Source organism: Rhinatrema bivittatum, chromosome 3 (genome assembly GCF_901001135.1).
Source record: "Rhinatrema bivittatum chromosome 3, aRhiBiv1.1, whole genome shotgun sequence".
Lineage (NCBI taxonomy): Eukaryota > Metazoa > Chordata > Amphibia > Gymnophiona > Rhinatrematidae > Rhinatrema > Rhinatrema bivittatum.
The window spans coordinates 44010907-44031559 of NC_042617.1; the positions used below are offsets into that span (position 1 = coordinate 44010907).

General features: G+C 44.1%; 1 protein-coding gene across 1 annotated transcript in view; it reads right to left on the minus strand.

Moving 5' to 3' along the window:
* Positions 1-20653, minus strand: part of SPATA17 (spermatogenesis associated 17) — a 544292-nt gene that overhangs the window by 149462 nt on the left and 374177 nt on the right. Inside the window, exon 8 of the mRNA XM_029593186.1 lies at positions 5527-5675. Coding sequence (XP_029449046.1) covers positions 5527-5675 — 149 coding nt within the window. The remainder of the gene's footprint in view (positions 1-5526; positions 5676-20653) is intronic.

Genomic DNA, 20653 nt, shown 5'->3' on the forward strand with positions numbered 1-20653 from the left:
TTTTTCACTCAAAGCACAAGTAAGCTCTGGAATTTGTTGCCAGAAGGTGTGGTTAATGCAGTTAGTGTAGCTGGGTTCAAAAAAAGTTTGGCTAAATTCTTGGAGGAGAAGTCCATTAACAGCTATTAATCAAGTTTACTTAGGGAATAGCCACTGCTATTAATTGCATCAGTAGCATGGGATCCTCTTGGTGTTTGGGTAATTGCCAGGTTCTTGTGGCCTGGTTTGGCCTCTGTTGGAAACAGGATGCTGGGCTTGATGGACCCTTGGTCTGACCCAGCATGGCAATTTCTTATGTTCTTATGTTCATGGCTATTTTTGCAAATGCAACACTTTTTTCTGTATGTGGTGCACTCTTTTGTTTAAATAAAAGTTTTAAAAAAACGTAGGCAAATTTCAGCCTGCAATCCATTTGTCCTAATAGACTCTCACTTTTTAGATACCCAAATAGCACCTATGTCTTTACAATGAAGAATTTTCCAGAAATGGGAGATTCAGGAGGTATATATTATGATGTTGAGTGATAGGAGAGTTCTTCCACCAAAGGGGATGGACAGGTTGGTGGTATATATGGTGCTTCCAAGAGGTACCATGAAGAGACTAAAGAGATATGAAAGTAGAAAAACATCTGGGAGGGAGAACTGGAGAGAGGGGGCTGCATTTTGCTTCAGGTTTCCCTAGAATCCATGGAAGAGAGGGGCTCTTTTCTGCAAGTGACAAAGGGCCAACCCAACCATGGAAAGATTTGTCTTGGATAGCCACCCAATTGTAAGTAAACTGGTGAATTATAAGAAGGATTCTATATTGATTTTTATTCTACTTTTTGACACTTCAAAGCATATTACATTTCAGTATTTAAGTGATCTTAAGCAGCCAACGAACAGTGCCTGCATATATGATTGTTGAGAAGACTGAATTGTATTCTGTGGGCTTTTTTAAATGAATTTGTGATTTTGGATTGTTTTAAATTTTGTACCTACTGAACTTTGAATTTTCCAGTAAGCTTTCTCTTTGTTTGGAACACAACCTGCTAATGTGCACTGGTTTAAATTTTGTAGTCTGTGAGGTCATAGTGGTCCAGCAGGTTGAATCTTGCTCCAAAATCACAGAACATTTATTTATTTTATTTATTTAACATTTTTATATACCGAGGTTCTAGAGACAAAGTTACTAAGCACTTCGGTGTACAGAGAACAAGGAAATGAAGAACTGGGATGTTACTCAATTTAAACTCATTATGATATAGAAACCTTAAATATCAGAATCAATCAATATAAGAATGGTAGTCAAACATGTAACAGTTGATTAAAAGTGACTAGAGTGATATGTGATTAAATCTGAGGTTGTTCCTACAAGTGGGTCAGTGCTCTGCTGTTGCAGTTGGGTGCTGCAGGCAGGATAGTGGACCCTTGGGCCGGACTACCCAGGGTGACCGGGTAGGCCGGGAGGCGGAGCCACAGGCTGGCGGTGTTCACCCGGGAACCAGGAGCCCCCCAGGAGGAGCCCGTAGGGTCCTGGAACCTTGGGACTTGGGATATCAGCTCAGAGTCAATGGCAGATAAGCCTGGGCAGGGAGTGTAGTAAGAAAAGTCCAAAGAGTGAAGAACAGTCTCTAGGCCGGCAGTGCAGGTCGAGGGCCAGCTTATGACAGGACAGCGGGCAGCAGCAATACCTGTAGTAAGCCGGACCATGAGGCAGGGTTCGTAGAATACTGAAGCGGGAACCGGCTGAAGACTGGAACGGAGTCTGTAGCTGGCTGTGAACCGGAGCAGGCTGTAGACTGGAACGGAGTCTGTAGCTGGCTGTGAACCGGAGCAGGCTGTAGACTGGAATGGAGTCTGTAGCTGGCTGTGAACTGAAGCAGGCTGAAGACTGGAACGGAGTCTGTAGCTGGCTGTGAACCGGAGCAGGCTGTAGACTGGAACGGAGTCTGTAGCTGGCTGTGAACCGGAGCAGGCTGTAGACTGGAATGGAGTCTCTAGCTGGCTGTGAACTGAAGCAGGCTGTAGCGGAATCAGGAACGGACCAAAGTCGGAGGCAGGCGGCAGGCTGTAGCGGAATCAGGAACGGACCAAAGTCGGAGGCAGGCGGCAGGCTGAAGCGAAGTCAGGAACGGACCAAGGTCGGAGGCAGGCGGCAGGCTGAAGCGAAGTCAGGAACGGACCAAGGTCGGAGGCAGGCGGCAGGCTGAAGCGAAGTCAGGAACGGACCAAGGTCGGAGGCAGGCGGCAGGCTGAAGCGAAGTCAGGAACGGACCAAGGTCAGTCAGGAACGAGGAACAGACGAAGCGCAACTCAGAACTACTAGGCAGTAGTGAACCTCGTTGCAAGGCAAAGAGAAGGCGTCCGGACGCCGGTTATATCAGGCTTCGGGCATGGTGTAATTAGCACAGGCGGGGCCAGACTTCCGGGAACTGTGCGTACATAGTGTGCGTCCTCACGCGCGCGCGAGGCAGCAGGAAGACGGGCAAGCAATGGCGGCCGCCACGAGGAACCAGCAGAGCCGTAGGCGTCCCGGGTATGTGGAACGCGGCGTTTCCAGCAGCAGAGGTGAGCCCTGTTCATAGCTAAAGGAGGGGAAGTGGTGGAGACCGCAACATCTGCAGTGCTCTGGAGGTAGAGGCAAGTGTTAGAAAAATGTAGGTGCCAGTGAAAAAAGCCCTTAAATTTAGACTCTTAGACCTAGTTATTTTTCAAAGGAGACTGATTTGGGTGTATAACTCCCAAAGTTAAGCATCTAAACACTTTGAAAATTAACCCCATAGTAGTTAAAAATACTTCCCTTTACAGACTTTCACAGTATGACTAGTACAAGTTCCTTAGGAGGCCTCTCTGAGATTTTCACAATGGCAGTCTATGGCAATGTTTCCCTACCTTTGCAAGCCTAAAGCACACCTATATTAACAAAAATGATGTGTGGCACATCAGCCTTCATGGAACAGCTAGTGCGGACATGGAGAGGACTAATATAGTCAAAAGAAGAGCTGGAGATATACTGAAAGCCCCACAGTTCTGTATTCCAAATTTTAAAACAAAGAGAGGGAGGGAGCAGAGAGACATATGAACTCATCACAATGGGCCAGTTTTCTCTATATACAAGTGCAGGAGAAGAAAAAATGTGGTATGATGCAGGCAGCCAGCTTGGTTAGTTACCTTGGCTGCCACTTGTGGTTGCCAGAGCTCTTCTACTGCTGCTGCTCCCAGAACTCAGAATGAGTTACATCCAATGCTCACTGCACACTCACCCTGTCTTGTTCAGCCTGAGGATAAGTTAAAGGCTAGAAATACTGAAAAGAAGAAGCTAAGGAGGGGAAAGATGGGGTGATGCTGTGTGCCCTGTGTGTGCTATACGAAGGAGGGCCCAGCTACTTACTCATATCCTGTATGTTGTCCATTAATAACCATACCCCAGGGTTTGTGTTGTAGCTAGGAAGAAGAGCCTTGCATGATTACACATGTTCTCAGTTACAGGGCTCCTCCATGTTTAAGAACTAAGACTGGGGTCCCTTGTTGCAGAAAGATGCTGAAAGCAGAGCTCAGATGCTGGTCTAGATCTGAACATCAGGCAGTGGTGGCTTTTCCATGGCATACCTGATCAGGTCTGAAGGTACACTGGTTGGGAAACACTGGTCTATGGGTCAAACTGCAAAGAGGAAAAATGCTCTTTAATAAAATTGTTTAACCAATACTCTTGCATTCCATATTCCAGATGCCTTATGGGTGTTATTGTTTATAAGGTTTTGGGTGGACCCTTGGACACTGTGGCAGATGACTACACCCACGGGGGGAAGTCCCGTGAAGGGCCACAGGTCAGGCTCAGCTTTAGGACACACAACACAGAATTATCTTTTATTAAACAGAGTTGAGAAGCCACCAGAGGTGGCAGTAGTGAGCAGAGATGAAGCCCGGCTGGGCTTGTAGTCCCTCAGGATACTGGAACAGTGATCCCACAATAGCTGTGCTGTAGTGGAGAGAAAATGAGATAGTGAGTACAGTGGAGCATACACAGGGTTCTGGTATGGAGCCTCGTTGGTTGATTACTCACACTGGTTTCTCCCGGAAGGTAACACAGAAGCTGGAATAGAGGCAGGCCTTCGAGGAGCGAGTACCTGGTTCCAGGGAACAGCTCTGAGAGAATATAGATGGTAACTCACTGATGGTGTAGGCAGCGGTTTCTTCCAAGCAGAAGTGAGCTCAGGCAGCGAGTCCAGGAACATGGGCCCTCGAGGAGCGAGTACCGGTTCCAGACAGCGACCTGAAAGAGAAGAGAGAGGCCCCCGAGGAGCAGGTACCCCGATAGAGTAAGTCCAATTAAGGAGAGGCAGAGTAGCTAGGTACGGAGAATGAATCCCATCCATAAGGAGTCCCTTCACCACCCCCTTGCTAACTCGATTAGCTAGCAAACAGAGTAGGCTTTTGTATCCGGGATGCGTGACGTCATCACAGGGGGACGCCCCTGAGGTTCGCGCAAAGAAGGAATAAGAAGCAGGGCCGCGTGGCGCGCACGCCCTATGGTAGCTGAACAACATGGCGGGATGCAGCGCCCAAGGCAGACCGGGGACGCCGGAGAGGACGGCAGGCAGACGCTGCAGCAACCAGACGTCCATCAACCGCGGGAGGAGTCAGCAAAGAGGTAAGGAGGGCGAAGTGGAGAAGTCGGGCAGCGACAGTCGTAACAATGGGTGGAGGAAGTCATCCTGAACAAGAGCAATTGTCATCCGTCAGCACAATTATTTCATTGTGAGGTCATTTTTGTTTTGCTAATTCAATTCTATTTTATAATTTCATCTGTAATTAGGGATTTGGAAATAATTTTAGATTAGATGAAAATAGTTTGATTCACATACTGTAGTTAAAGGCCAGCAAGAAAGCTGAGGCAAACAGTTATTCAGCAAGATTAGATCAATATCTTATTTACTATCCTGAGTTTAGAGCCTTCTGCTTGCTGATAGCTCCATGTGAAAATGAATACAACAAGACTATTTATCTAAACAATAGCTCACAACTCCTAAAAATCATGGTATCTCACTTTCAATAAAATTAAAATAAATCATGAGAACCCAGAGTTTATCTTCAAACACATACATTTTAAAAAGCACTCAACAATGCAAGAATATGTATTTTTTGGTACAAATTAGAGCCCAATCTAGAAATAATTCAACACTGCCTATCCTTTTTTACACCTCCTCACCCACTATACTTCGGGGCTGTTTTGCACCAGTTATGCTCCAGTGAAGAACCTGAGCCAGTGTTTTCCCCATGGAGAATCACAGGATGTTTTTGTTAATTAATCTGGTATCATTTTGGCACTGGAGCAAAACTGGTACAAACCTTTAATTAATAAACCCTTGTGACATTTTTCTCATATAAAATAAATCTAAAACAAATAAGGCAATCAAGACCATAGCAACAGCGAAAGAATAAAAGTACACAGTGATAGTTATCTAGTGCAATAATTTTTCCATGAAGCAATAAAATGAAAAAAGCAACTCAATTCCAAAATATAAGAAAGGAGCAAGGAACTCACAAATCGTCACTTATGAGGTTGCTCTTTTCTTTTCTCTTCAATTTTGCTCTGGCCTCTTCCAGCGAAGTGATTGATGTTTCCACACGCAAGGTTGGCTCCAAAGGCTTGTAGCGTTGCTGCAATACTTCAGCAGTATCACGGAAGGGCCCCTGACAGGTACAGGATAAGGTAAGTGTTTTATTGTGCTCTCTTTTATTTGACACGTTATTAATGACAGAGGACACTGAGATACTGGAAAGTAAGGCAAGTTTTTCTTCCCTAAATAATTAATAAAAGGCAATTTGTTCTGATACAGAGTTACAAATAACATGATGGCTGATAACATGTTCTTGATAGATGGGAACTAAGAAATGTTCACATGCAACAATCCAGACTGCATTTCTTTAAATTGCTAGTATTTAATAAGAAATGAAACAACATAGATTCAAGAAAGAGCACCATTTTCTTACTTCCCACATAGTAGTAGCAAAGAATGTGGTTGGCATATAATGCTATTTTACTTGCAGTTAGAAATAAATAATCTAAAACTTTCAGTTTTGAAGATTTATACTAATACTGTTTCTCTGAATTGCTATTATGCTTTTAATCTTGCTAAATTGCTATCAGACTGAGACAGTATTTTTATTTAAAAAAAACAACAATAATGTTTACAAAACCAACTGGTCTGAATAAATATAGTGAGGTCAAACTTCAGCAGAGTGGGGAGTGGAAATTACCTAAATAAAGTTTCCTGGCTAACTTTAGCCAAGATATTCAGGGTAAGTCAGCAGTTGAATATACTCACTTAGGGGTGAATTTTCAAACTTTGTGCACATAAAAATCAGCCTTTGCGCGCATAAAATAGCAAATACGCGAATACATGCTATTTTCAAAACTGTAACTTACATACATAGATCAGGGTCCGCGAGTAACCTTACATGTGTAAGAAAGGGGTGTGCTGGGGCGTTTCAGGCAGGGCCAACATTTACGCAAATAGGTCACTATTTTAAAACGTGCCAAAGTGATGCACATATGTCTTTTATTTGCGTATGTTTACTTCTCCTCAGTATCTGGTGTAAAGTCATCGTGAACATCATTAAGTTAAAAAAATGTCTGGGTAGAGGATCTGAATGCAATGGGAGGTTTTCATGATGAAAAGCCAGGAGGGTCTTCACGAGCTACAGATGGACTGGGTGAACTGACAGACTAATTGGTAAAACTGGTAATTTAATTCTCACTTGCATGTTATAAAATACCCTAACTTCTGCATGTAAAAGCTGACCTGGGGGAGGGGGAGTAAAACATCAAAACGAATGCAATAAAAATCTACACACGTGTCTTTTTAAAATTGGAAGTACAAATACATGGGTATATGATTTGCGCACACTTATCCAGTTGATTTTCAACTTATTCAGCTAAGTTCTGAGCAAAAAGGGGGGACTTAAGGCTGAAGAGCCAGGAAAGTCTTGATGACCTGCAAATGGACTGGGGAAATTGATAGATTGATTAATAGGTAAAACTAGTAATTTTATTGCCACGCACAAATAAGAAAATCTCCAGACTTACACATGCAAAAGCTGATTTATGAAGGGTAAATACTTGTAAACTACACAGATAAAATCTCCATGTGAATATTTTTAAAGTTAGACTTCGAAATAGATGAGTATAGCAATTCTGATTTATCAGTTACATCTTGAAAGTGGAATTTACCTGGACAAGTTGCAATTTATCTGGATAAGTAGAAGTGTAATCGCTACTTATCCAGTTAAGTCAGAGAACCGGATAAGCCTATATAGCACTACTTATCTAGCTATCCGATTTATCCAGATAAGTAGCACTTTTTAGACTTATCTGGCAACCTGACTTAGGCCTAGATTTATCAAATGCTATAAATATAGCAGAAATAGTGCCCGTGATAAAACAAAAAAGGGGGGGGGGGGGGCATGATTAGGCTATTTTCCCTGTTCCCGCATCACATCGCAACCTGTGATATATTTATCATACCAGCACTAATTTTCACATTGCATGCTGATTAATCCACTGCAGGTGCATTGCCAACCAATAAGGTTTTAGTCACATATGCCATCAAAGGGGGGGGGGGGGGGTTAAGAGAGAGAGAGAGAGAGGGTGAGAGTGCCTCTGTAGAAAGATCAATATATAACTTTACTATTTATATCACTGTAAGACAGGGCACTTTTAATTTGGGGTAGGATTTGGGAGGTGGGGTAAGTTTGAAGGGGCAGTTTTATATACACAGTTAGAAGTACGAACAGCTAAGTTGACATCACTGAAGATTTTCTGTCATTTGGAGCGATGAAAGGTAATAGAAGAGTTGATTTGTACAATGTACTCTCTACCTAGCTTGATGTACTCTCTACCTAGCTTCAATCAAGCTAGGTAGAAAGTATATTGTACATATTGGTCTCTTCAGAGGTGCTCTCTCTCTCTCTCTCTCTCTCACTCTCTCCTGCTCAAATGGCATGTGCGATACAACTTTTTGGTAAATAAGATTCCCGCAATTAAAACCCATGTTGCTGTGCGCTACTCTAGCGCATTTGATGTTTGGAGCCGCTCATTACCATTCTTGGAGGAGAAGTCCATTACCTTTTATTAATTAAGTTGACTTAGAAAATAGCCACTGCTATTACTAGCATCAGTAGCATGGGATAGACTTAGTCTTTGGGTACTAGCCAGATTTTTATGGCCTGGATTGGCCATTGTTGGAAACAGGATGCTGGGCTTGATTGACCCTTGGTCTGACCCAGTATGGCATGTTCTTATGTTCTTATATTCTTACCACCCAGGAAAAAGATCTAGGCGTCACAGTGGATAACACATTGAAATTGTCAGTTCAATGTGCTGCTGTAGTCAAAAAAGCAAACAGAATGTTGGGAATTATTAGAAAGGGAATGGTGAATAAAACGGACAATGTCATAATGCCTCTGTATTGCTCCATGGTGAGACTGCACCTTGAATACTGTGTACAATTCTGGTTGCCACATCTCAAAAAAGATATAGTTGTGATGGAGAAGATACAGAGAAGGGCGACCAAAATGATAAAGGGGATAGAACAGCTCCCCTATTAGGAAAGGCTAAAGAGGTTAAGGCTGTTTAGCTTGGAGAATATATGGCTGAAGGGGGATATGGTAGAGGTCCTTAAAATCATGAGAGGTCTAGAATGGCTAAATGTGAATCGATTATTTACTCTTTCAGATAATAGAAGGACTAGGGGGCTCTCCATGAAGTTAGCAAGTATCACATTTAAAACTAATCGGAGAAAATTCTTTTTCACTCAGCACACAATTAAGCACTGGAATTTGTTGCCAGAGGATGTGGTTGGTGCACTTAGTGTAGCTGGGTTTAAAAAAGGTTTGGATAAGTTCTTGGAGAAGTCCATTAACTGCTATTAATCAAGCTGACTTAGAGAATAGCCACTGCTGTTACTGGCATCAGTAGCATGGGATCTGCTTAGTGTTTTGGTACTTGCTATAGTTACACAATGTTGGGTTCCATATTAGGAGCTACTACCCAAGAAAGAAATCTAGGCGTCACAGTGGATAACACATTTAAATCGTTGGTTCAGTGTGCTGCGCTAGTCAAAAAAGCAAACAGAATGTTGGGAATTATCAGAAAGGTAATGGTGAATAAAACAGAAATTATCATAATGCCTCTGTATCACTCCATGGTGAGACCACACTTTGAATACTGTGTTCAATTCTGGTCGCCACATCTCAAAAAATATATAGTTGCAATGGAGAAGGTACTGAGAAGGGTGACCAAAATGATAAAGGGGATGGAACAGCTCCCCCTATGAGGAAAGACTAAAGAGGTTAGGACTCTTCAGCTTGGAGATGAGACAGCTGAGTGGGGATATGAAAGAGGAGTTTACAATCATGAGAGGTCTAAAACGGGTAAATGTGAATCAGTTATTTACTCTTTTGGATAATAAAAGGACTAGGGGGCACTCCATGAAGTTAGCATGTGGCACATTTAAAACTAATCGAAGAATGTTCTTTCTCACTCAATGCACAATTAAACTCTGGAATTTGTTGCCAGGGGATGTGGTTAGTGCAGTTAGTGTAGCTGGGTTTAAAAAAGGATTGGATAAGTTCTTGGAGAAGAAGTCCATTACCTTCTATTAATTAAGTTGTCTTAGAAAATAGCCACTGCTATTACTAGCATCAGTAGCATGGGATAAACTTAGTTTTTGGGAACTTGCCAGGTTCTTATTGTTACGATCCTGCTCGCAGGCCCTCACTTACCCCCAGGCCGGCCCGACGTTGCCGCGCCCTTTCCTGTGGGCCAGGCCACTCCTGGACCAGGATGCAGCTGTCCTTCATCTGCCGATGCTGCTGGGACCCTCCACGGCAGGCCGCTGCCACTGCCGCCATCTTCGTTGTGGCCCTGATCCGCCACCGGGACCTCTTCATCCTGCGGCCTATGCCACCCCCAGGAAGCCATCTTTGCTGCTCCAAACCACTGCCTTTGACTCCACATTCTTCGTGGCAGGAGATCGCCTGACTCCTTCCTGAGCGGCTAGGGAAGCCACTGCCGCTGCAACGTCATCTTGCGGCCTGGAGGCCGCTCCCGACGCCTGCCTGCTTCCTCCTGCATCTGTGCAGCAGGATGCCACTGTCCAGGGTCCTGCTCCACTCTGGGCCCTCTTCTAGGTGCCGGCAGGCACCTCCTTTCAAAATTTAAAGGGCCAGCGGCAGGAAAAGGCCGCAGCCCCACTGGAAGTCCTCATCAGCCAACTTCCTGCTTTAGCCCTATAAAAGGGCTCACTTCCAGTTCTTCAGGGCCTTTGGATCGGATCTCATGGTCGTCCATGTTCTTCTGTGCCGGTCCAGGTCATCCGTGATCTTCACTTGTCTTGATGGCTCTTCGTTCCGTGTTCCTGGTCATGTCCTTCGTCGGAGCTCCTTCGTTGCCTGTTCCAAGTCCTGTTGTTCCAGATGTCCTGATGTTCCGTGATTCCGTTCCTGTTCAATGTCCTGATGGTTCCGAGTTCCTGAGTCCTGATGTTCCAGATGTTCCATGTTCCTGATGTCCTGGTCCTGATGCCTTCGTCTTCGCCTCTACACCCAGTTCCCAGTTTCCTGCGTCCACCTTTCCTGGCGTGCCACCGTCATGGTCCATGACCAGCCCATTGGGGGGGGGGGGGGGCTGTGTGGGGCGCTTCGTGGTACAAGGCCTTCTTCTCATCTGCAGCGCAAGTCTCCGGAAGACCCTTGTTTTTAATGTTCCGAGTTCCTAGTTCCAAGTTCCAAGTCTTGAATCCTGAGTTTTGAATCCTGAGTCTTGAATCCTGTCCCGTCTTCGGAGTTCCCTGCCTGCTTCCGTCCATGCCCAAGACTCTGCCAGAACCAGCTCCGCTTCAATGTGGTCCGTGACCAGCCACAGGCAGCTGTGTAGGGCGCGCCCCGGTGCAGGCCTCTACTGAATCTTCGACATGTTCCAGTCTCAAGTTCCACTACTTTTCCTGGAGTCTGCTTCGCACTCGGCATGGTCCGTGACCAGCCATGGGCGGCTGTGTAGGGCCCTCTGCGATGCAGTTATCACCCAGTACTTTCGCCTGAGTCCTGAAACCTTGTCCGAGTATTCTGAGTAAACTGAATCGTCGTCTGACTCCTTTGAGTAACCTGAGTCCTCGTCTGAGTCCTTCCAAGTTCCAAGTCCTCATCTTGTTCCTGCCCTCAGCCTCCGTCTGGCCTCACGCACTCGTCGTTCCCAAGCAGCAGGTCTGAAAGGGCTTTCAAGTGATGGAGGGCTACTCCTGAGACCAGCATTGCGTTGCTGGGTCTCCTTGGTGCGTGTAGGTCCAGCGGAGGGCTGATCCTGCTTGGTTCATGTTCCGAGTCCCTTGCCTTAGATCCAATCCTGCTTTGTTCCTGCTCCACCCATGCTTCCATGCACTCACCTCCCACGGTGTGGCTTGGGGCTCCTCTTTGAGTCGTGCCATGGTTCATGGGCTCACGCTCTCCCATGAGCTAGCGGCCGCGCCCGCATCAGTACCTGTAGGTCGCGGTCGCAATAGGATCCGAAGGCCTCTAAGCCCTCGGTCACATCACTTATGGCCTGGATTGGCCATTGTTGGAAACAGGATGCTGGGTTTGATAGACCCTTGGTCTGACCCAGTATGGCAATTTCTTATTTTCTTATGTTCTTATAGTAAAGCATAAAGTAAGAGAAAGGGACATGTTACAGGTATTATTGCTGGCTCCTATAGCAGAGCACAACAATGCACTTTTTTCATAAAGGAAAGAAATGGATCAGTCATAAAGGTAATCTTCCACCCCAAAGCTGTGTGCTATATGTGGTCCCAGAGTTTTCACATTTTTATGAAAAAGTATCAGAATAGGGTTTTCAGAATGGTAGGAATGGCCTGCTAACTCCTTCCTGAAACTGGGTTTCTTTGGGATTTATAACATGCACGCAGCCGCGCGCATGTTATAAAATCCGGGGTCGGCGTGTGCAAGGGGGTGCACACTTGTGCACCTTGCGCGTGCCGAGCCCTAGGGGAGCCCCGATGGCTTTTCCTGTTCCCTCCGAGGCCGCTCAGAAATTGGAGCGGCCTCGGAGAGAACTTTCCTTTTGTCCCCCCTACTTTCCCCTCCCTTCCCCTACCTAGCGCCCCCAGCCCTACCTAAACCCCCCCAGCCTTTGTTCCATAAGTTGTGCCTGCCTCTGGGCAGGCGTAGTTTGCGCGTGGCGGCCAAGTGCTGGTGCGCAATCCCCTGGCACAGCCGCTATGCCGGAGGCCTCGGTCCCGGCCCGCCCCCGCCTCACCCCTTTCACAAAGCCCTGGGACATATGCGCGTCCCGGGGCTTGCGCGCATCGCCGGGCCTATGCAAAATAGGCTCAGCGCGCACAGGGCTTTTAAAATCTGCCCCAAAGTTATTATAATCTTTGATTTTATAATGGATCAAAGGTTAGACCTTCTTTGCATATCTGAGACCTGGCATGATGAAGCTAATATTTCCATTCTAAACTAGCTTTGTCCACCAGGGTTTATATATGATCACTTCCTAAGGATTAATAGACAAGGAAGAAGGGTTATGGTAATTTATACATTTTGCTTCTCTTTCATTTGGTAATTGTATCCATTTGTCCAGGGTTGTGAAGGGATGATTATTTGATCTGATTATTGGTTTCTTTGTTTTTCATATCAACCACCTGGTCAGAAAAGGAATACCTACTCCTTACTTGCTGCGTTATTAGCTAGTCTTTATCTATCTTTGAAGATCTTGATTGTAATAGAAGATTTTAACATCCATGGGGATGAGCATCCAAAAAATTGTGTTGAGGAGGTAGGTAATATCAGTCACCTCTTCATTGGGATTAAGCAAATGGTACCGCTGGGCATATGCTTGATCTACGTTTTGTACCTGACTATTGGTTTGCTAGAAATGGTTCCTTATGTGAAGGAGGTTGTCTTCAAAAAGTAAATGGGATGCTGATTGAGTGAATTTAAGTGTTGTCTAATTTATTTTATTTATTTATTTATTATTTTTATATACCAACATTCGATCTCAATTGAGATATCACACCGGTTTACATTCAGGTACTGTAGGTATTTTTCCATCCCCAGAGGGCTTACAATCTAAGTTTTTGTACCTGAGGCAATGGAGGGTAAAGTGACTTGCCTATTTAAGTCTTGGTATGATCGTCATTATTTTATGAATTTACATTGATATGCAATTTCATATAAACACATCTGCATCATTTCAAGTGAGATCTATATTGGTTTTTGACATACAAAGCATTGCATGATGATGGGCCATCATATCTGAGGGAGCTTCTGCAAGAAAATATTCTCTCTTGATCATTACATTCAGGAAAAAGATCTTTACTAGTAGTCTCTTCCTTCAGAAAATGTTGACTACAAGTGACTCGTAAGTGAGCCTATTCAGTGGTTGGGCACATCCTTTGGAATGGACTCCCACCAGAGCTAAAAGGTGAAGCTGATACTATGGCTTTTAAAGAAAAACTGAAGACATTTTTATTTAAGCAGGTTTTTCTGGAAATGTAAAGTTTCTTCAGACTTGTAGATGATATTAATTGATTATCCTCTGCATTTTTTATATATTACTGTGCCTTTGTTTTAATGTGATGGTTTGTGCTTGTTTGGTTTTAACTTTTTGATTTATAAGTGAATTATGCAAGCATTTAACTATAACCTGCTTAGAATAACAGATGTTGAAACAGGCAGGATATGCAATTTTATAAATAAACGTGCCTAACTGAGAAAAAATTTGAGCAATATTTCATTTTAATTTGTGCTGTTTTGCTATTGGAAATAAACCCAGTAGAAAAATGTGTGCATTATTTTATTACTTACATTATTGCAAAATCTTTAACTGTATTATTTAATGCTTTGTTCACATGTATGAGCTGTTTTGCATACTTTGATTTATTTATTACACTTTGATAACCCACCTTTCATTCTTGACATCATAGCAGAGTAGAATTAAAAACTTTTCAGTTTCTAACATACACACTCACTAGCAATGAATTTGCAAAAAAAAGAAAAAAAATCTTGCATAAAATACCTATTTGCGTTTCCAAGGCAAGTTACAGTCGGGTACTGTGAGTAATTTCCTGTCCCAGGGGGCTTACAATCAGAGGACCTGATTTTCAAAAGCATTTACATGCTTAAAACTGGATTTTACACATATAAATGCAATTTACCCATGTTTTATTTATTTATTTAAATAGATTTGTTGACTGTGCCCTGCAAGGTTCAGGGCAGTTTACACTACAATGAGCATATTAAAGAATTATAGTACAGCATTTACATATAAATTAAATTAAAATGGATAAAATCAATAAATGTATAAACAAAAACAGGGTAACAGGGAAACTACAGACAAACTTAAGGTAAAGGACAAGTCAGTGGACTTAATCAGATAAGATAGCACTTTAACTTGAACCCTCAACAGCTTACCCAGACTTCCCACCCAAAAACTGCAGACAATAGAATAGTCTGATTTCACTTTTGAGAGTCAATTAGTAGCTGCAAAAATATGGGGTAGATTTTATAATTTTGTGCGAGCGCGTACTTTTATTCGTGCACCAGGCGCGAACAAGAGTACGCGGGATTTCAATAGATAAGCGCGTAGCCGCGCGTATCCATTAAAATCCGGGATCGGCCGCGCAAGGTTGCCGATTTTGGGCAGCCTGCGTGCGCCGTGCCGCGCAGCCTGCCTCTGTTCCCTCCGAGGCCGCTCCGAAGTCGGAGCGGCCTCGGAGGGAACTTTCTTTCGCCCTCCCCTCACCTTCCCCTCCCTTCCTCTACCTAACCCATCCCCCCGGCCCTATCTAAACCCCCCCCTACCTTTATCGCCGGATTTACGCCTGCCGGAGGCAGACATAAATCTGCATAAATCTGCTATGCAAAATAGGCTCGGCGTGCGCAGGGGGGGGGGGGGGTTGGGGTAGGTTTTCAGGGGGTACGTGCGTACCCTACGCGCGTACCCCTTTGAAAATCTACCCCTATATGAATAAGTTCAGTAAGTGGGCTTTTGAAAATTGCTACAATAGTAGTTACATTTACATGTGTATTTCTTTTTGAAAATTCACCTGAGAGAGTCCAATTTTCAAATCTATTTGCAGTGCAGAATTTGTGTGCATTAGTGGCCACGTGGAGATTAATGCTAGAATTTTCTAAACTGCGTGTTGGGAGCTGCACAGTTTATAAAATACTGATATTTCTGCTCTGAATATATGCTCCTATGTTTCAGTATGTACAAATATTTCCAATGCAAGAAAATATATACTTCCTCTACCTATTTTATAAACATATGTGCGTAAATTTTAGGTCAAAAATAGTATTGACACTGTATGAATTAACACCTGGAATTAAACATAGAGTTAGGTATGATAAAGTATATGTATATACCATATTGAAAATTCTTAACTATATGCATACTTAAAATCACCAATTTGTGATATTGCTGCCAGTTCACCCAGTCCTTCTCCAGTTCACCTAGATCCTCTAGCATTTCACCTTGAATGCCCAACAGTTTACCCAGACTTCCTACCCAAAAACTGCAGACAATAGAATAGCCTGATTTCACTTGTGAGAATCAATTAGTAGGTGCAAAAGTACATGAATAAGTTCAGTAATATATGTGAGTATATCCCTTACAAAATAGCAAATACCATTGTGTAATTCTGAACCTTGCTCTAGAATGCTTCTAAACTGTCTTTTTAACTTCAGTAAAATGTATGCATGAAACTGAAAATATGCATGTACTCTCAAAATTTATAAAATATCATATATGTATGTACATACTACTTAAATGAATTTATTTTATTTTATGCATGGAACCACTTTTAAAATTCACCTTAAATTTTGCACCTGAGACAATGGAGGATGAAGTGACTTCCCCAAGGTCAGAAGCAACTTGAGTTGGAGGAGTAAGATTTGAACCCTCACTTAGCTGGTTTTAAGCCTCATGCTTTAATCACTAGGCCTCTCCTCCATTCCTTAAAAAGGTTAATATACACTAACAAGGCAAATAGTGCACGTTACCCCTTTTAATGCATGCTATTTTCCGTTTTACCATGCAAAGCAGGCTTTGTGAACCCTGGCCGCAAGGTCAGGTATTAATGGAGGTAGATAAACTTTTAAAGCCTCTTTTGTAATTAGCTTTTGCAAATGTATAACTACTCTGGGCAAGGGCAGTTCTCTCATTAGGCAGGGTGAAGTGGCTGCCTCAAGTGACAACATTTTAAGGCGACAAAAAGTGTCCCCCAAAACACATCTGCGACAGTTGCCTTACCCTGTATTCAAATACAAAAGACCCACAGGCAGAAAGAACGTGCCAGCAGCTCTGAGGGATGCCACAGACATTGGCAGCAGCGCATATTTATCACTTAACTGAGGGGATCCTAGGCCACACGGGAAGGAAGAAGACAATGGCATTGGAACTGATTTATGACATACTCAAGGGGATCCAGCCCCTGCAAGAAGAAGATGGCGGTGGTACGGATTTATGATGTGTCTGTGGGGATCACAGCCCTGCAAGCAGAAAGAAGGTAGCAGTAGCACACATTTATGATGTGTCTGCGGGGATCCCAGGCCCCACAAGCAAGAAGATGACAGCAGCAACAGCAGCTAGACATGCCTGCAGGGATCCCGGGCGGGCACTGGAGTTTGATGTGCCGGCAGGGATCCCGCTGGCCGGAAGAAAGAAGAGACCTGGTGTGTGGGTTGTAAGGGAAAAGGGCAGGTGAGTGAGATGCAATGGGAGGGGAGAGTATGAGAGAGGGAATGGAAGGGAAATAATTGAGTGTAAAAGGTAGATAGAAGAGGGGAGGAAAGGGAGGAGGTAAGGAGTGTTTGAGAAGAGGGAAAGAAGGAAAGCAAAGAGGGCTGAGAGAGTGAGGGGATGAAAGGGAACAGAAGGGGTGAGTGAGAAGGAAGGGAAAGGGAAGCATGTGAGGTACTCTGTGTGTGAGCATGTATATGTTACGCATGCCGCCCGCAGCAGCCCCGCGGCGCAGCTCTCTCACCTTCTCGGACGGATTCCAGGGCCTGGCTCCTCTTCTCTGGTGGCAAGGGGCCACCAGCTCCAACCTCGGGATCCCTCCAGTGCCTCCGGTCCTGCCTCGCTACCCAGTGTTGTCAGCCAAGATGTCCCTGCTCGTCGGGCCTCTCCGCATGACCCGTGGAGAGATGCCGCCATCAGCGCCGCATCTCTAGTTCTTTTAAAGGGCTCGCGGCAGGAACCTGGCCGTGGACCCGAATGCTGACGTCAGACTCTTCAGCGTATAAAGGCTCAGGCCTCGCTCAGTAGCGTTGCCTTTGCAACAGGTCTCCTCGTATTCTGAGTACTCGTTGCTGATCTCCAAATTGTGTCTTCGTGGTCTTCCTGTTTCCTGTGATTCCTGGTTCCTGTATTACTTATTCCTGTTCGTTTATGTGTTGGACTGTTTCTTGGATTTGACCTCCACTACGCCTGACTACTCTTCAGCTTCTCTCCAGCCCCGGGCCTCCGCTACGTCTGACTACTCTTCAGCTTCTCTCCAGCCCCGGACCTCTGCTATGCCTGACTATTCTTCAGCTTTTCTCCAACCCCAGACCTTCGCCACGCCTAACCTGCCTTCTCAATGCCCTGACCATTGCCTTGATTGACTTCGCCTGCCTTCTCCATGCTCTGACCATTGCTTTGAATGACTACACTACCAGACTCTTCTGAGTCCAGACTCTATACCACTTGCCACAACTTCTACTTGCCACCGGCTCTGTTCCTAACCTGTTAGTGATGCCTCTCGTTGCCTATTCTCTGGACATGGACTTACAAGGCTTAGGCCTCCCTTTGCTTGGGCGCCACCAGCTACCTATTGTTCCATTGATACCCAAGTTCCTGTACCGAATCCTGTCCAGGATAGGACTACGTCATCTACCGGCTGCTGTCTCTGGGCTGAACTACCTTCCATCCTTAGCTAACACTGAGGCCCACCTAAGTCCTGTGGGCCCCGGCACCCAAAGGCTCAACCCGAGGGAACGAGGGCTGGTATAGGTGAAGCTCCAGTGGCCTCCAGCTTCGGCCCACTCCACCTGCTTACGGTGGGGACCCGTAGGCCCCTGCCTACTGGTTGCGTCAATCCCACCTCAGCCTAAGAGTCCACCTCCGACGCAACAGTATATGTGTGAGAGTATGTGGAGAATAAGCATGTGAGTGAGTGGGTGTTTGTGTTTGTGTGAGAGCATATGAGTGTGTGAGCGAGCTTATAGGAATGAGCGTGTGAGTGTGAGCAAGTCTGTGTGTGAAAGAGCATGTGAGTGTGTGTGAAAGCATGTGGAATGTGAGTGAACTTGTGTGTGAGAATAAACAAACGTGTGTTAGAAAGTGTGTGAATATGAGAAACAATGGATAAAGTTGTGTGAGGTCCTCGCCCTCTTCCCCTGCTAATCCAAGACCTTTTCAGGGTGACTGGAAATCAAAGCTCCCAGGTATGGAAAGCTGGAAATGTTTTTTATTCTTATTAATTTTAATTATTATTGGATGTTATTTGATATTTCTGCTGTTTTGGCATATTTCATTGGTTTTTGGAAATTTTAAAATTTGAGTGCTGACAGTTAGTACAATTTTAGTACGGGAGGATTTTAATATTATAATTGTAATTGTTTACTCATGGCTTTTCTGAGGGCTAAGCCCAAACCAAACACATTTTTACAATAGGTCTAATACCATATGGGCTCCAAGTGTCTTTTTTGCAGCATCTCGTCATTGGCATCACAGCAATGCGAAGTTGTTGTAAGTGATATTTTTATATCAGAAGGCTGTACTTTGACAAAACTTACAATTGTAAGATAAAAAGAAATAATCAAATGTAACATCAATATTTAAGTCCACATTATTGGGAAGTCAAAATTTACTAGAAAGAATTAAGGCAAAGGTCATAAAATATGAACATAAGGAGATATCATAGAGAGGACCAGACTCCAAGGGGGACACCACCTCCTTGCTATCTCAGTGATTTGACCTGCACTGCGCCATGCTTCGGAGTTGGGGGAGCGTCATCTCTTCCCTCGCCTCAGGCAGCAGATTGCCTTGAGCCACCCCTAACTCTGGAGCAACTATTATGATTATCGATCTGCAGGGCAAAACTGTAGTAGTCATATTAGTTCTGGAGAAAAATGAATTCTTTTCAGATTGCATGATACTGTACATGCAGTTCAAAAGAAGGGACCCATGTGGTCCTGCAAGTTTGTATACAGACATCTTTGATTCTGCTGGTCCAATTAAAGGTCCCACAATCTGCAAAGAATCAAATTTTCCATCTCAAGTGAATAGACTTTGTGAGAGTAATTTTAGAACACCACACTTAGCAGTAAAGTCTATGCATATCTGTTACCTGTTTCCTGCTAATTTTGAAAGCTCTTTTATACTCATAAAATCATTTTGAAAATGTTTGGGTAAAATCCCCCAGTATGCATACAATTTACAGGCATGAATTTACACTTGCTGCTAGCAGTGCACAACTCCTGTTTGTAAATGTACATGCAACTTTTGAATATCCAAACGTCTTTGCATAAGTCCTATCCTCATTCCAAATCTGCCCCACCTCAGAAGTGGACAGAAAATTACATGTGTTACATATATTCTTTAACATGTATACCCGTATACCCACCAGAGCTATGTTCAACAAGCCATTTATCTGTTTTTATGAGGATAAGTGGCTTTGAAAATTACATCCTGAGAGGGCAAATTTTAAAAAGCCACAGACTTTTCTTCTGCTACCTGCAAAGCTGGGGCTTCAGTAGAGAGGTTATGTGCATATAATTGAAAATTCAATTATATGTGCATCCTTTTATTCCCCTCCCCCCAATCTAACTATATCCTTTAAAATGCCAATTTTAACAGCAGTTAAGTATAGCCACATTGTGAAACTAAACAAACAGCTATCTTTAGCAAATGGCCTGGGGCAAATTTCAAACCAAGGGATCTAGGTGCCTAATTGCATGCATAGACATTTAGATCCCTTTGGAAACTGTTCTCTATGATGGTAACTTTCAAAGCGTTGCGCAGACACACATGTGCGTGCGTTTGTTGGCCCGCTCCCAAAGACTCAGTTATTTTATAACATCCTCATGTATTTGCACACATGTTATAAAACAGCCTGATGGTACACACACATGTGCTCAATTTTAAGTGGGTGTGCACTTGTGCTTCCAAATGCTGCTTCTACTGCATAAGTGGGGTGATTTTAAAAGGCACGTGCGCCAACCTTATTGCCAGTTTTCCCAGTCCGTTCCCAGTTTGCCCAAATAAGGGATACATCTTCGAAACCCCCCTAGTTTAATAGCCTTTCTTCCAACCTGTTAGTCCTGACCTTTAAAATTCCACTGATCTGCCTGTTTTTCTTTTGTTTTATAACTAACATGTCATGCAAAGCAGAAGTAAAGTTGTGCAACAGGGGAACCCGGCGTACATCGGATCGTGTAAGTATTTATGAGCTAATTTCAAATTAAAATCCTGGAAAGCCTATGCCCTGCCCAGATCCCGCTCAAGCCCCACTCCTTTTTAAAAACTTTTCATTTGTACGTGCAGTGGCATGTACACGCATATCTGGGCAGTGTTGCAGTTTTGGAACTGGGGAAGGATGGTGGACACCACGTCCAGGGTGGCACAG